The sequence below is a fragment of the Acanthochromis polyacanthus genome, chromosome 4 (genome assembly GCF_021347895.1).
Source record: "Acanthochromis polyacanthus isolate Apoly-LR-REF ecotype Palm Island chromosome 4, KAUST_Apoly_ChrSc, whole genome shotgun sequence".
Classification (NCBI taxonomy): domain Eukaryota; kingdom Metazoa; phylum Chordata; class Actinopteri; family Pomacentridae; genus Acanthochromis; species Acanthochromis polyacanthus.
In genome coordinates this window covers 15,349,706-15,366,476 of record NC_067116.1, presented here as the reverse complement: position 1 = coordinate 15,366,476, position 16,771 = coordinate 15,349,706, and the positions used below count along the sequence as shown (strand labels likewise).

General features: G+C 38.7%; 2 gene segments (V, D, J or C); both read left to right on the top strand.

The window, feature by feature from the left end:
* The first annotated feature begins 1,714 nt into the window (after window positions 1–1,714).
* LOC127533750 (Ig kappa-b4 chain C region-like) lies at window positions 1,715–3,088 on the top strand. The segment is given in 2 exon segments: window positions 1,715–1,850; window positions 2,602–3,088. Coding segments are annotated over 2 exon segments (477 nt in total).
* Window positions 3,089–12,309: 9,221 nt separating this feature from the next.
* On the top strand, window positions 12,310–13,997 carry LOC127533739 (Ig kappa-b4 chain C region-like). The segment is given in 3 exon segments: window positions 12,310–12,318; window positions 12,567–12,687; window positions 13,506–13,997. Coding segments are annotated over 3 exon segments (468 nt in total).
* Window positions 13,998–16,771: the final 2,774 nt, after the last annotated feature.

Genomic DNA, 16,771 nt, shown 5'->3' with positions numbered 1-16,771 from the left:
TTTTTTTGTGTGTATTGGAAAGAAAAAGGCCTTCTGTGACATAACATTTGCCTTTAATCAATTAAAATATCCTTTTTGGATTGGAAATGAAAGTTACAGCTGTTATGTTTTTTTAGCTTGTGGATCCTCATAGCAGACATGATGTCTTCCTCATACAAGATCCTTCCTGGGTGGTTCTTATCATGTGAACATGCTGACTGGAAACTGAAGCACATGTTGTTACATTCCACTGATTTAGTAAGCAGGTGTGTGTGTGTGTGTGTGTGTGTGTGTGTGTGTGTGTGTGTGTGTGTGTGTGTGTGTGTGTGTGTGTGTGTGTGTGTGTGTGTGTGTGTGTGTGTGTTCAGTGAACTGTATCAGTCACTTCAGTTTCTCTTCAGTCTGACTGAGGGAAGTTTTTGTACGACGCTTTTTCACTGTGTGAACAACCACTGACTGTTGATGTAGTGTTCACTCTGACAGTAATAAACTGCTGCATCTTCAGTCTGGACTCCACTGATGGTCAGAGTGAAGTCAGACGCTGATCCACTGCCTGTAAAACGATCTGGAATCCCTGATGCTCGAGTGCTAACCCTATAAATGAGCAGTTTGGGAATTCCTCCATCTTTCTGTTGGTACCAGGCTAAAAAGTCAGAGTTATAAACATCCTGACTGGTCTTACAGCTGATGGTGACGGAGCCTCCCAGAGCAGAGATCACTGCTCCAGACTGAGTCACTGTGACCTGTCCTCTGGACTCTGAGGATACAGAGACACAAAGAGAAAGCAGCGTCATGGTTCTGTGGGCTTGATTTGAGAGGGACGGATGTTGATAGAGGAGAGGAGTTGTATTCTCTGGACTTTACCTGTGAAGCAGCAGCAGAGGAGAGTCCAGATGAGGACGCAGATCAGAGTCATGTTTCTGATGAGGAGGATTTGTGTGTCTTCTGTTGTGATGAAGGACAGCTGTCAGTCATCCAGTGTTCAAGTGTCAGGACTATAAAGTCTCCCAGAGCACTGGAGCATGGTGCTGCTGATGCAAAGTGTCTCTATGGAAATGTCTGACTCACTCCAACAGGGACTTGGATCAATCTGATGATACTGATTATCAATCCATCAATCACTTGATGAGAATCTTGAACAGGATTAGTAAACACCATATTTTGCGAGATTTTGTATTCAGGTTTACTCTTCTAGATGTATCTTGTTTCAACACATCTCCTTTCATCTTGAAACATTTAGTGAGAGTTTATCAGTGGATCAATTCATTTATCAGAGAATTGATCAGAAATATACCTGGACTGACTGCTGATATTGTTTCTCTTCGAAATACTTTATGTGTATAAACTTTTTTTTATAGTTTACCATCTTAATCTGAAGAAAACACTTCTGTGAAACTTAAAAATCATTAAATTTCTGCTGTCAGGACAATAAACTCTCCCAGAACACTGGAGCTTTTTTCTGACTTACCACAATTTTTGAAAGTTGATCAACGGATGAATCACTTTATCACAGTATCAATTAGAAATGTGTATTTAATTTTACATGTATGATATATTTTGCTGTTCATGTGTATTAATTATTCATGTTCTTGTTTTTTCTTTTTTTTTAAATTAATATTTATCCAGAAAAAAATTAAAATTATCATTTACTAAATTAAACAATAAATTATGGATATTTGTAGATCTGTGATATTTTCAGTTTTCATACCAGCTGACAAAATGATACAAACAGTGAATGATTTTGGTGAGTTTGTTTGTTCCAAAGTCAGAGAGCCGTGTCTCTCTACAGTCAGAGGTTTTTGTACGGCGGCTCAATCAGTTTGTATCACTGTGGTACACGTTCGGTGGAGGAACCAGACTGGATGTTGGAAGTAAGTTTATATTTTAACTCATTGCTAAAAACTAAATACTACTCTTTAAAATATCTTTTAAAAGTTCAAAATCTGACCAGTTGTAAAATATTTTTAAATTCAGAGAAACTTCATGTATTAAAGTTTGAATTCCTCCTCATAGATGCTAACTCTGATCAGGTTTGATGAAATTCGGCTTAAGTTGGAAAGTTCCAAGACTTGAAGTGTAGATTCAAGAAACCTTCATGGGTCCCATTGTTTGCTTTTTTCCAAGATAATATGAATAAGTTTATGTTCTTCAATCCTGGATGGAGTGATGATAAAGATTTGTATTTGAAAATGTGGTCAAATGATTTGACCTGTTTAGTAAATGATGATTGAAATCCACAGAAAAACTCTTCATTTTTTTCAGTTAACTTACTGTATTTGTCTGTTTCTGCTGAATACTTTCATATTTAGTCCAGACTTTGAAGTGATTTTGCTGTAAAATGTGTTGTGAATGTTTCCACATGTGCTTGTTTAGTTTCCAGAGTAGTTGGACATATTTGAGGTGAAACTGTGAGATGATTCTCTCTGAGCTGATTTACATGAGAGCTTTCTGAAAGGGAACTGAAACAATGTGTGAGTGAGTGAGTGCTGGAGCAGAAAAAGCATGTGACACAAACTCCTTGAAGGACTGAATCCAGCGTCTCACACTGAAGGTGTCCACGTGTGTGATGTTTGAGTGACAGCTGTGTGCTCCCTGTCCTCTAAGCTGATTGGTGTCTCCTAGGTGATGTCCGTCCCACCCTGACGGTGCTGCCCCCCTCCAGTGAGGAGCTGCAGCAGGGGAAGGCCACGCTCATGTGCCTGGCCAACAAGGGCTTCCCCTCAGACTGGAGTCTGTCCTGGAAGGTGGACGGCAGCAGCAGCAGCAGCAGCAGCAGCATGAGCTGGGAGGAGAGCAGGAGCCCCGGGGTGCTGGAGAAGGACGGCCACTACAGCTGGAGCAGCACCCTGAGGCTCCCTGCAGACCAGTGGAGGAAGGTGGTCTCTGTGAGCTGTGAGGCCACCCAGGGCTCCCACACTCCGCTCTCACAGACACTGAGGAGAGACCAGTGTTCCCAGTCCTGACCTCACTCACTGGGACTCTCATACTGCTTTGACTCTCTGTCTGCTCTCTGGAACTCTCTCTCTTTCTGTCTCTCATCAAAGTAAATAACGATTCAAATAGTCCTGTTTTCCTCCTCATCATGTCACAGCTCATGTTTTCACACAATAAAGGTGTTTGTCTTCAAATCAAAAATGTTTCTGAGGATTTTATTGAATAATCAAACGTGTTATTTCAGTTAAAATCTCCAAACATGAAGGAGATGTTACAATGTGATGAAAGAGAGTCTTTCTATATCAGGGTCCATTTTATGAAAACATCAACGATCATTTAGGTGTTCAAATACAAGATGATGTCTTCATTTTCCTCTGGTACAGTAAAGCAGTTCGTAGTAATGTGGGAGAGAAGGATGAGTTAAGTTCATGTTGAAATGACCATGAAGCTGCCAAAAGCACATGACAAATAAAACAGTATATAATCATTTCCCATAAATGACTACAACATGAAGACTTCACTGATTTCCTTTCATTAAATAGTTAAAAACTGTAGTCCTACATTACTGTCAAATATTCAAAACGTAAACATTATATTCAGAGAACTTTAACTGATTATTGGAAAAGTTTTTAGTTTTACAAGTAGTGCATCTTTTTTTACAGTTTTTTATGATTGCATGAACATTAAAAACAAATGAATTACATAATTATCAACACCTTACACTTAAGGAGCAAATTACTCGACCAGATTTTCACTACTATAAACACCAAGTCAGCCTCACACTTTTTGCAGAACAATACACACAGTGATGTGCAAAACACTAAACACACTTGTATACATCAGACATAGAAGTATATCAGGATGTCACTTTCTTGCCGTTCCAAAGCACTGACTGACAAATCACCACACCCATGAACCTGTTGATTAAACACACACATCAGGTATGCAAACACATGATTACTTCATTGTTGACACACCAATCAGGTTTGAGCACTATAAAACCACCATCATGTCAATATGGGCCCTTACAACACAGATCCTATTCTCACATCTTTGGACCGATTGCACAACCTCGTCACAGTAATTAACAAAATGCACCAGATGCAGCACTTTGTATTCTGGGACAACGTGTCATTCCACCGCTCTGCTCTGGTCTGGCACTGGTTTCAACACCATCCACAGTTTACAGTCCTGTACCTTCCACCATATTCTCCATTTCTAAACCCCATGGAAGAGTTTTTTCTGTGTCGTGGTGGAAGGTTTATGATCTCCTGCCCCAGGCTTAGGTGCCCTTCATTCAGGCCATGGAAGAGGTTTGTGACCAAATCGAGGCCACAGCTGTTCAAAGATGGATCCGTCATTCAAGACAGTTCTTCCCACATTGTCTTGCCGATGAGGATCTTGCCTGAGATGTAGATAAAATTCTGTGGCCAGATCCAGCTAGGCGAAGAGATGTTTAGTATTTATTTTATTTCATTCAGATTTTTTTTGCATTCTTCTTCTACTTCACAGTAATTTTAACCTGTACTGGTAGTACAGTATTTTAATTTGTCTATTATCTGGCCTTACAGTGTTGGGACATGTTTTGTTGTGATTGTCTATGTTGACTGAATGTGGTTATATGAAGAGAAATAAATCATATTTTCAACAGTCTGCTACATCGATTTCGTGTTGTGTTTGGTGAATTTACGATGATGCATATCTGCTCTTTCTCTGTGTACTTCACTTACTGTAATCTGATCACTGAGAGGTAGAACTGCTAGAAGTGTTTCAAGTTAAACACAGCAGTGTGTAACTGGTTCAAACAGAATTAAGCTTCATGAAAAGTGTGTGTTTCATATGGTAACAAAACATGGTTTTTATAAATGTGTGTATAGTTTTTCCAAGAGTGTTTCATTTTGCACAGGTGTTCTACGTATTGTGTGTGTGATTGTGCTAATTATGTGTAGTGTTTTGAAATTCTGAGCCCTTTTTTCAAAATTGTGCTTAAGCAATCGTAAAAAACTGTAATGCAACCAAAGGACACTTTCATTTGCTGACTTTTCTGTTTAACTTCTATGTGACGTATCTAAAGATGAGACTTGTTGTCAGTTGGTGCTCGATGGATAAAATCTGAATAAACTAAAATTTAACATTGATCATGAAGGTTTCTGAGTCTGATCTGTGTCTTGGAAGGAAAATAATGTTGAACAGTTACAGGTTTTCTTCTTCATTTGTTCTTTAACCTTCCTGTCGTCCTGCGGGTCAAATTGACCCGTTTTAAAGTTTTAAAATGTGGAAAAAAAAAAAAAAAATTCAGAATGAAAACTTCCACATTTTCAAAACTTTTTTAGGAAATTTTTGAACATTTTTTGGTGGAAAAACACAAATTTAAAATAAATGTTTGAGAACATTCAGAAAAAAAAAGTCAACCAAAATCCAGTGAATTTCGCTGTCAAATTTGGGGATTTTTAATTTAAAAAAATAAAACTTTGAGGGAAACTTTTCAGGAATTTTCTTTCTGAAGATTTTGCAAATTTTCATAATTTTGGGGAAATTTTTTCTGAATTGTTTGACTTTTTTCAGACAAGGCAGCAACATTTTATGGTAAGGACAACACGAGGGTTAATTGGACAAAAAACATGGACATGGATTATAATGGGACCTGAATGAAAGCTGAACAGCAGCTATAAAGAAAGTTTAATTCTATTGAAATATTTTACTTATCTTGTTTTGGGATCTTCTCTCTCTCTCTGTGTGTGTGTGTGTGTGTGTGTGTGTGTGTGTGTGTGTGTGTGTGTGTGTGTGTGTGTGTGTGTGTGTGTGTGTGTGTGTGTGTGTGTGTGTGTGAGTGTGTGTGTGTGTGTGTGTGTTCAGTGAACTGTATCAGTCACTTCAGTGTCTGTTCAGTCTGACTGAGGGAGGTTTTTGTACGACGCTTTTTCACTGTGTGAACACAGCTTGACTGTTGATGTAATGATAACTCTTACAGTAATAAACTGCTGCATCTTATGTTATTTGTAATTTCTTTATCTTTGATCTGCCAATGGAACTTGAGATAGAAAGTAGCTGAATAACTACAATCTCTCAGATTTATATGGAAATGTACATTAATATGAACTGTCTCATTTTCAAAAATAAACAAACAAACAAATAAATAAAATAGAAACAGTGTACAACAGAGCATGAAATTGTCGTTCAAATTGTGCTGGTCAAAGAAACAGCAATAAGTTGCTGGTATTTATAGAAATATGCAAAAATTGTTGATATTTGAAATAAGATACAAGTTGGTGGTATTTATAATAAATAGAATGTTATCAGATGGATTCGTTATCAGTCCCACAAGAGCAAATTTGCAATGATAATACAGACTAGAGTAAAATAGAGTAGTATAAAGTACAAGGTGAAAAATAGAACTAAAGTGTATATAGGAGGGGGTGGAACATGGGTCCACGTTTAATGACTATGAGGACAAAAGATCTCCTCAACCATTCAGTCCTGCAGCACTGTGAGATGAGCCGCTCACTGTAGCTGCTCCTCTGTCCAGCCAGGATGCTGTGGAGAAGATGGCTGGTGTAGTAAAGGATGGACTGCACTGTGTTGTGTTTGTGTCTCTCAGCCACAGTCCTGACACAAAAACAATCTTTATTGCTTTCATTTGATTTAAAACTCCACTACAATAATTTGTAAAGAAAAATTCCAGCAGATCAACCAGAGCAGGCTCTAGAGGTAATTGCTTTGTACCATTTAGGAAAAGTGCTCTTGGGCACTCACTTTTCTCTTTTTGTGCATCACAAACCTGGAGTACTATAACAAGTGCCATTCGTGAACAACCACATCTTAACTCATTGACTAAACATCTCAAAGCATGGCTACTGGAAATCAGATCTGTGATCATAACACTGTGAAATTTGTTTGCTGTTGATGGGGCTTGTTCCTGAGGACTCTGTGTAGTTTGTTTTAAATGTGTAGATGTGGGCTTCATGCAATATAGTCAAATCAAATCAAATCAAATCAACTTTATTTATATGGCACTTTTCATACAGTCGAGTAACACAAAGTGCCTCACAGAGGATAAAAACAAAAACAATACAATACAAAACACTGTGAAAAACCCGAAACCTTACACCCCCCAACAAATATACACACAGATACGTAATCACATATACATTCACACACATATGTAGACATACGAACAGACATACAGACCCACACACACAAACATACGAACATACACACACCAACATACACCATCTGTCAGTAAGGAGATATAGCGGAGACATGGCTGGGCACCGAAATCCGAAGTGAGGAAGAAGCTACCTTTGGGGGCCACACACACCAAGTGGAGTCATGGACCATGACTGCAGGGGAGCCGACACAAGGACCACCCCAGCCCAGGCAGACAGGAGGCTCCACACGAAGGTGTAAAGCTCTCCAGCCACCCGGGCCAGGGCCATCCACGGGCCAGCACCCCCATCAGTGGACCAGAATCAACTCCAGGTGTGGTAGGCCCCCAGGAGGAAACACTGGAGAAACGAGGGACTAAAATAGTAAAACAAATAAATAAATAAAAAATAAAAAATAGTAAAAATAAATACATCGATAAATAAATAAAAGGTATGAAAGCTAAGACTGAGATAAGAGAAAAGAATGTGTAAGTAAAAATGTATACATAAAATAATCATAAAAATTGTAAGAATAAAAGTCAGCTTAAGAAATTATAAAGAATTAAAATTAGTCAGTTAAAAGCCTGATTAAAAAGATGGGTCTTGAGCCTCTTTTTAAAAACATCAACGTTCTCTGCGGCCCTGAGGTTCTCTGGGAGGGCATTCCACAATCGGGGGCCATAATAACTGAATGCCGCCTCCCCGTGTGTTCTAGTTCTAACTTGTGGTATCGTTAAAAAGCCAGCACCAGAGGACCTCAGGGTCCGCGAGGGTTGATAAAATAAAAGTAGTGCAGACAAATAAGAAGGCCCAAGACCGTTAAGACATTTATAAACTAATAAAAGAACCTTAAAATCGATCCTGAAGCGCATGGGGAGCCAATGCAGTGATTTTAAAATAGGTGTAATATGCTCCCGCCCTCTGGTCCTCAACAGCACTCGTGCGGCTGAATTTTGCAATAATTGTAAGTTATGCATTCTCTTTTTAGGAAGACCAGAGAGCAGAGCATTACAGTAATCTAAACGACAGGAAATAAAAGCATGCATCAGCACCTCCGTACTGGCCTGAGAGAGGAACGGGCGGACTCTGGCTATGTTCTTGAGATGGTAAAAACCTATCTTTGTTATGTTTTTGATGTGTGGAATAAAAGTGAGCTCAGAGTCAAAAATCACGCCCAGATTTTTTACTGATTTTGAGGGTTTAAAATCCTGTAACTTTGGTAAAGTTTTCTCTCTCTGGCCTTCAGGACCAATAACTAAAACCTCTGTTTTGTCCCGGTTGAGCTGCAGGAAGTTTGCTGCCATCCATGAGTTGATGTCTAAATACAGTGAAAAAGGGCATCAATTGGCCTTGTTGAGGATCATGAGCCATCGTGATAATGGGAAATGTGCAATAGTGTTAGAAGGGACATGTATGGGGTAATTATGTGTAATATAGACAGAGATATGTGCAATATTGATTCAGAGAAATGTGCAATATTATGTGCAATAGTGACAATGAGAAATATGCAATACAATGATATGTAATAGTGACAAAGGGATATATGTAGTGGACTCTTACATTATAGTGACAGAGGGATAAGTGTAGCATAGCAATGTGCAATAATGACAGAGGGATGTGTGCAACAACAGCAAAGATATATTTGCTATATAATCATGTGTAAATGTTAATTAATTACCGTTTGGTCGCTGCCTTGATCTCCCAGTTTTTGTCTGTTTTGTGCACTACGTGTTATCGCTTGTTGTTTGTTTTTCTTTTTTGTATGTTTTTGTTGCTTATGGTTTTATGTTATTTGTAATTTCTATATCTTTGATCTGCCAGTGGGACTTGAGATAGAAAGTAGCTGAATAACTACAATCTCTCAGATTTATATGGAAATGTACATTAATATGAACTGTCTCATTTTAAAAAATAAACAAACAAACAAATAAATAAATAAAATAGAAACAATGTACAACAGAGCATGAAATTGTCGTTCAAATTGTGCTGGTCAAAGAAACAGCAATAAGTTGCTGGTATTTATAGAAATATGCAAAAATTGTTGATATCTAAAATAAGATACAAGTTGGTGGTATTTATAATCAATAGAATGTTATCAGATGGATTCGTTATCAGTCCCACAACAGCAAATTTGCAATGATAATACAGACTAGAGTAAAACAGAGTAGTATAAAGTACAAGGTGAAAAATAGAACTAAAGTGTATATAGGAGGGGGTGGAACATGGGTCCACGTTTAATGACTATGAGGACAAAAGATCTCCTCAACCATTCAGTCCTGCAGCACTGTGAGATGAGCCGCTCACTGTCGCTGCTCCTCTGTCCAGCCAGGATGCTGTGGAGAAGATGGCTGGTGTAGTAAAGGATGGACTGCACCGTGTTGTGTTTGTGTCTCTCAGCCACAGTCCTGAGTGAGTCCAAACTCCTGCTGAGCACAGAACCAGCGTTCTTCACCAGCCTGTCCACTCACCTGGTGTTCCTCTCAGTCATGCTGCCGCCCAAACAGACCACAGCATAGAAAAGAACAGAATAATGCAGCACATCAGATTCACTTTGGTTAACAAATCCATGAGTGATGGTGAAAATCTTCTCTTCATGACCAAAGCTACTGCTCTATTTAACAGAATGAAAGTTAAATGAGTTGCTTTGTGTTTCTATAAAGCAGAAACAGCTACATGATCATGTGCTGCAGCAGGAAACAGGAGATCGTCCAAACTACTGACTGTCAGTGCATGAAATCTATGAAGCTTTAATATATGAGGAGCTGATGGGTTGACATCATGTGGTGGGTTTATGTGGTGGATTCTTGATTTTATTTCAGTGACTCAGTCTATAAAAATATGATGAGAAGAATTGTATTCATGCTGCAGTTAAAAACATCCATCTAATCCTAAGAATAGTGTGAACAGTTTGTCTGTCCAAAGAAACCGGATGAAAATTATGTCACAAAAAATGTTAATTACTTGTCCTGGAAGAAAAATACAACTATTGTGTCGTGTGTGTGTGTGTGTGTGTGTGTGTGTGTGTTCTTGTACTTGCTCCATTGTGAGAACCATTTTCTGCATTTAACTATCAAAATGAGGACATTTTTACAAAGTGAGGACATTTTGGCCGGTCCTCACTTTGAAACAGCCATGTTTGAGGGTGAAGACTTGTTTTTAGAGAACAGGTATGAATTGAGGTTTGGTTAGGGTTAGGGTAAGGATTAAGTTTAGGCAATCAGTTGTGATGGTTAAGGTTAGGGTAAGGCTCTAGGAAATGCATTACGCCTATGGATGTCCTCACTAAGATAGAAGTACAAACATGTGTGTGTGTGTGTGTGTGTATGTGTGTATGTGTGCCCCGGTTCTGGCTATACTTGTGGGGACCAAATGTGAGGACCAAATGTCCCCACAACTGTAGGAAAACCAAAAAACATGTCATTTGTGGGGACCTCATTTTGGTCCCCACAAGTTTAAACAGTGTTTTCTTGGCCATGTTGTTGTTACTGAAAAACGTAAAAGTGCAAAAACGTTTCTTTAAGGTTAGCCATTGTTTTCGTCTGGGTCAAGGTCAGGGTAAGGGTTAGATATGAATGGGAGTCAATGGTAAGTCCCCACAATGATAGAAAAACATTGTATGTGTGTGTGTGTGTGTGTGTGTGTGTGTGTGTGTGTGTGTGTGTGTGTGTGTGTGCGTGTGTGCGTGTGTGCGTGTGTGTGTGTGTGTGTGCGTGTGTGTTTGTGTGTTCAGTGAACTGTATCAGTCAACTCAGTTTCTGTTCAGTCTGACTGAGGGAGGTTTTTGTACGACGCTTTTTCACTGTGTGAACACATCCTGACTGTTGATGTAATGAAAACTCTGACAGTAATAAACTGCTGCATCTTCAGTCTGGACTCCACTGATGGTCAGAGTGAAGTCAGAGTTTGATCCACTGCCTGTAAAACGACCTGGAATCCCTGATGCTCGAGTGCTAGCCCTATAAATGAGCAGTTTGGGAACTCCTCCATCTTTCTGTTGGTACCAGGCTAAACGGTCAGAGCTATAAACATCCTGACTGGTCTTACAGCTGATGGTGACGGAGCCTCCCAGAGCAGAGCTCACTGCTCCAGACTGAGTCACTGTGACCTGTCCTCTGGACTCTGAGGATACAGAGACACAAAGAGAAAGCAGCGTCATGGTTCTGTGGGCTTGATTTGAGAGGGACGGATGTTGATAGAGGAGAGGAGTTGTATTCTCTGGACTTTACCTGTGAAGCAGCAGCAGAGGAGAGTCCAGATGAGGACGCAGATCAGAGTCATGTTTCTGATGAGGAGGATTTGTGTGTCTTCTGTTGTGATGAAGGACAGCTGTCAGTCATCCAGTGTTCAAGTGTCAGGACTATAAAGTCTCCCAGAGCACTGGAGCATGGTGCTGCTGATGCAAAGTGTCTCTATGGAAATGTCTGACTCACTCCAACAGGGACTTGGATCAGTCTGATCATGCTGGTTGTCAAACAATCAATCATTTTTCAGTTAATTGATTAGGAACATTACACAACATATTTTGCAAGATTTTGTTTTCAGGTTTACTCTTCTAGATATATCTTGTTTCAAAACGTTTTCTTTTTTCAAAAATTTAGTGAGAGTTTATCAGGGGATCAGTTAATTAATTTAGTAATTTATTGGAAATATATCTGGACTGACTGCTGATATTGTTTCTCTTTGAAATACTTTATGTGTGCAGACCTTTCTTTTTATAATTTATCATCTCAGTCTTGAGAAAACACTTCTGTGAAACTTAAAAATCATTACATTTCAGCTGTCAGGACGATAAACTCTCCCAGAACACTGGAGCTTTTTTCTGACTTACAACAATTTTTGAAAGTTTATCAATGGATAAATCAATTTATCACAGCATCATTTGGAAATGTGTACTTAATTTTAATTTTTAATTTTTTAACTTAATTTATCATGTCTGACATATTTAACAGTTCATATGTATGAAATCTTCATGTTGTTGCTTTTTGTTTTCTGTTTTGAAATTGAATTTTTACCCCAAAAAATGTAAAATTGACATTTCCAAAATTAAACAATAAATTATGTATGTTTGTAGCTCTGTGTTATTTTCAGTTTTCATACCAGCTGACAAAATGAAACAAACAGTGAATGATTTTGGTGAGTTTGTTTGTTCCAAAGTCAGAGAGCCGTGTCTCTCTACAGTCAGAGGTTTTTGTACGGCGGCTCAATCAGTTTGTATCACTGTGGTGGACTTTTGGTGGAGGAACCAGACTGGATGTTGGAAGTAAGTTCAATTTAAAGATCTTTCTTTTCAGGAGGATTTTTTTTTCATTTTCTCTCTTGTTGTTTTCAGCACAAAAGGAAAATTATAATCTAATTTTGTTACAAATATTTTGGATTCATAAACAAAGCTCTCTGTCAAAATTGAAATGTAAAAACTGATTGCACTGAGTATAAAACATGTGGATGGTCCAGAGGATAAATGATTCTTTCTGGTTTTAGTGGTTGAATCTTGAGAGCTTGTAGGTTTAGTTCAGTCTGAAAAAGTCAGAGAGCCGTGTCTCTCTACAGTCAGAGGTTTTTGTACGGCGGCTCAATCAGTTTGTATCACTGTGGTACACGTTCGGTGGAGGAACCAGACTGGAATTTGGAAGTAAGTTTATATTTTTACTCATTGCTAAAAACTAAATACTACTCTTTAAAATATCTTTTAAAAGCTCAAAATCTGACCAGTTGTAAAATATTTTTGAATTCAGAGAAACTTCATGTATTAAAGTTTGAATTCCTCCTCATAGATGCTAACTCTGATCAGGTTTGATGAAATTCAATGTTTACATGATTTAAAGGACTGAAGTTAATAAAATTACAAAACTTAAAGTATGAATTGGATAAAACTCCATTGGTCCCCTTGTCAATTTTTTACAAGACAATATAAACACATTTATGTTCTTCAATCCTGGATGGAGTGATGATAAAGATTTGTATTTGAAAATGTGCAAAAATATCTAAACTTCCTCATTTCATCATAAATTCTTTCTACGTCTGGATGAAATGATTTGACCTGTTTAGTAAATGATGATTGAAATCCACAGAAAACCTATGAATTTTTTTCAACTAACTTTCTGTATTTTTCTGTTTCTACTAAATACTTTAATGTTTAGTTGAGACTTTGAAGTGATTTTGCAGTAAAACTTGTGAATGTTTCCACATGTGCTTGTTTAGTTTCCAGAGTAGTTGGACATATTTGAGGTGAAACTGTGAGATGATTCTCTCTGAGCTGATTTACATGAGAGCTTTCTGAAAGGGAACTGAAACAATGTGTGAGTGAGTGAGTGCTGGAGCAGAAAAAGCATGTGACACAAACTCCTTGAAGGACTGAAGCCAGCGTCTCACACTGAAGGTGTCCACGTGTGTGATGTTTGAGTGACAGCTGTGTGCTCCCTGTCCTCTAAGCTGATTGGTGTCTCCTAGGTGATGTCCGTCCCACCCTGACGGTGCTGCCCCCCTCCAGTGAGGAGCTGCAGCAGGGGAAGGCCACGCTCATGTGCCTGGCCAACAAGGGCTTCCCCTCAGACTGGAGTCTGTCCTGGAAGGTGGACGGCAGCAGCAGCAGCAGCAGCAGCATGAGCTGGGAGGAGAGCAGGAGCCCCGGGGTGCTGGAGAAGGACGGCCACTACAGCTGGAGCAGCACCCTGAGGCTCCCTGCAGACCAGTGGAGGAAGGTGGTCTCTGTGAGCTGTGAGGCCACCCAGGGCTCCCACACTCCGCTCTCACAGACACTGAGGAGAGACCAGTGTTCCCAGTCCTGACCTCACTCACTGGGACTCTCATACTGCTTTGACTCTCTGTCTGCTCTCTGGAACTCTCTCTCTTTCTGTCTCTCATCAAAGTAAATAAAGATTCAAATAGTCCTGTTTTCCTCCTCATCATGTCACAGCTCATGTTTTCACAAAATAAAGATGTTTTTTCTTCAAATCAAAAATGTTTCTGAAGATTTTATTGATTGATCAGACGTCTTATTACATTTAAAATCAGCAAATATGAAAGAGATGCTACAATTTGATGAAGGGTTAAATTTTTTTGCAGCAACTTTGTTTGAACACGAGATTTTTTCACAGCAAAAGTTCAACATCATGTCTCATTTTGCATTGACAGAACAAAGAAACTATAAATACTGAAGGAAATAGGGACAAATAAAGCTAATGTTGAAATCGCCATTAAATAAATCGGTAACCTGACAGTAAATTTAAAGTATTTAATAAATCAAAAGTCACATCATCATGTCACATAAATGGGCACAACACAAAAACAATCTTTGTTCCTTTAATTTCATTTAAAACTCTATAGATAGATAGATAGATAGATAGATAGATAGATAGACAGATAGATAGATAGATAGATAGATACACACGTGGACAAAATTGTTGGTACCCCTCAGTTAAAGAAGGAAAAACCCACAATTCTCACTGAAATCACTTGAAACTCACAAAAGTAACAATAAATAAAAAATTTATTGAAAATTAAATAATCAAAATCAGCCATCACTTTTGAATTGTTGATTAACATAATTATTTAAAAAAACAAACTAATGAAATAGGGCTGGACAAAAATGATGGTACCCATAACTTAATATTTTGTTGCACAACCTTTTGAGGCAATCACTGCAATTAAACGATTTCTGTATTTGTCAATGAGCGTTCTGCAGCTGTCAACAGGTATTTTGGCCCACTCCTCATGAGCAAACAGCTCCAGTTGTCTCAGGTTTGATGGGTGTCTTCTCCAAATGGCATGTTTCAGCTCCTTCCACATATGTTCAATGGGATTCAGATCTGGGCTCATAGAAGGCCACTTTAGAATAGTCCAACGCTTTTCTCTCAGCCATTCTTGGGTGTTTTTGGCTGTGTGTTTTGGATCGTTGTCCTGTTGGAAGACCCATGACCTGCGACTGACACCAAGCTTTCTGACACTAGGCAGCACATTTCTCTCCAGAATGCCTTGATAGTCTTCAGATTTCATCGTACCTTGCACACTTTCAAGACACCCTGTGCCAGATGCAGCAAAGCAGCCCCAAAACATTACTGAGCCTCCTCCATGTTTCACCGTAGGGACAGTGTTCTTTTCTTCGTATGCTTGGTTTTTGAGTCTAGGAACATAGAGTTGATGTGCCTTACCAAAAGCTCCAGTTTGGTCTCATCTGTCCAAAGGACATTCTCCCAGAAGCTTAGTGGCTTGTCAACATGCATTTTTGCAAATTCCAGTCTGGCTTTTTTATGAGTTTTTTTCAGCAGTGGTGTCCTCCTTGGTCGTCTCCCATGAAGTCCACTTTGGCTCAAACAACGACGAATGGTGCGATCTGACACTGATGTACCTTGGCCTTGGAGTTCACCTTTAATTTCTTTGGAGGTTGCTTTGGGCTATTTGGATACAATTCCAACGATCCGTCTCTTCAATTTGTCATCAATTTTCCTCTTGCGGCCACGTCCAGGGAGGTTGGCTACTGTCCCGTGGGTCTTGAACTTCTGAATAATATGAGCCACTGTTGTCACAGGAACTTCAAGCTGTTTAGAGATGGTCTTATAGCCTTTACCTTTAAGATGTTTGTCTATAATTTTTTTTCGGATGTCCTGGGACAATTCTCTCCTTCGCTTTCTGTTGTCCATGTTCAGTGTGGTACACACCTTTTCACCAAACAGCAGGGTGACTACTTGTCTCCCTTTAAATAGGCAGACTGACTGATTATGAGTTTGGAAACACCTGTGATGTCAATTAAATGACACACCTGAGTTAATCATGTCACTCTGGTCAAATAGTTTTCAATCTTTTATAGAGGTACCATCATTTTTGTCCAGGCCTGTTTCATTAGTTTGTTTTTTTAAATAATTATGTTAATCAACAATTCAAAAGTGATTGCTGTTTTTGATTATTTAATTTTCAATAAATTTTTATTTATTGTTACTTTTGTGAGTTTCAAGTGATTTCAGTGAGAATTGTGGGTTTTTCCTTCTTTAACTGAGGGGTACCAACAATTTTGTCCACGTGTGTAGATAGATACATAGATAGATATCATAACAGTTTACAAACAAGCTTCAAAAGTGAATCATTTTTGTTTTTTTCTTAAGAAATACGAGTGATTAAACTTGGATAACATTGTAAAATACACTCATTCTGTTTTGCTTTACAAAATCTTTCATGGCCAAGCTCCCCCTCCACTACAAGAATTTGTAAAGAAAAATTCCAGCAGATCAACCAGAGCAGGCTCTCGAGGTAATTGCTTTTTACCATTTAGGAAAAGTGCTCTTGGGCACTCAGTTTTCTCTTTTTGTGCATCACAAACCTGGAGTACTATAACAAGTGTCATTCGTGAACAACCACATCTTAACTCATTTACTAAACATCTCAAAGCATGGCTACTGGAAATCAGATCTGTGATCATAACACTGTGAAATTTGTTTGCTGTTGATGGGGCTTGTTCCTGAGGACTCTGTGTAGTTTGTTTTAAATGTGTAGACGTGGGCTTCATGCATTAAAGTCATGTGTAATAGTGTTTGAGGATCATGAGCCATCGTGATAATGGGAAATGTGCAATAGTGTTAGAAGGGACATGTATGGGGTAATTATGTGTAATATAGACAGAGATATGTGCAACATTGATTAAGAGAAATGTGCAATATTATGTGCAATAGTGACAATGAGAAATATGCAATACAATAATATGTAATAGTGACAAAGGGATATAT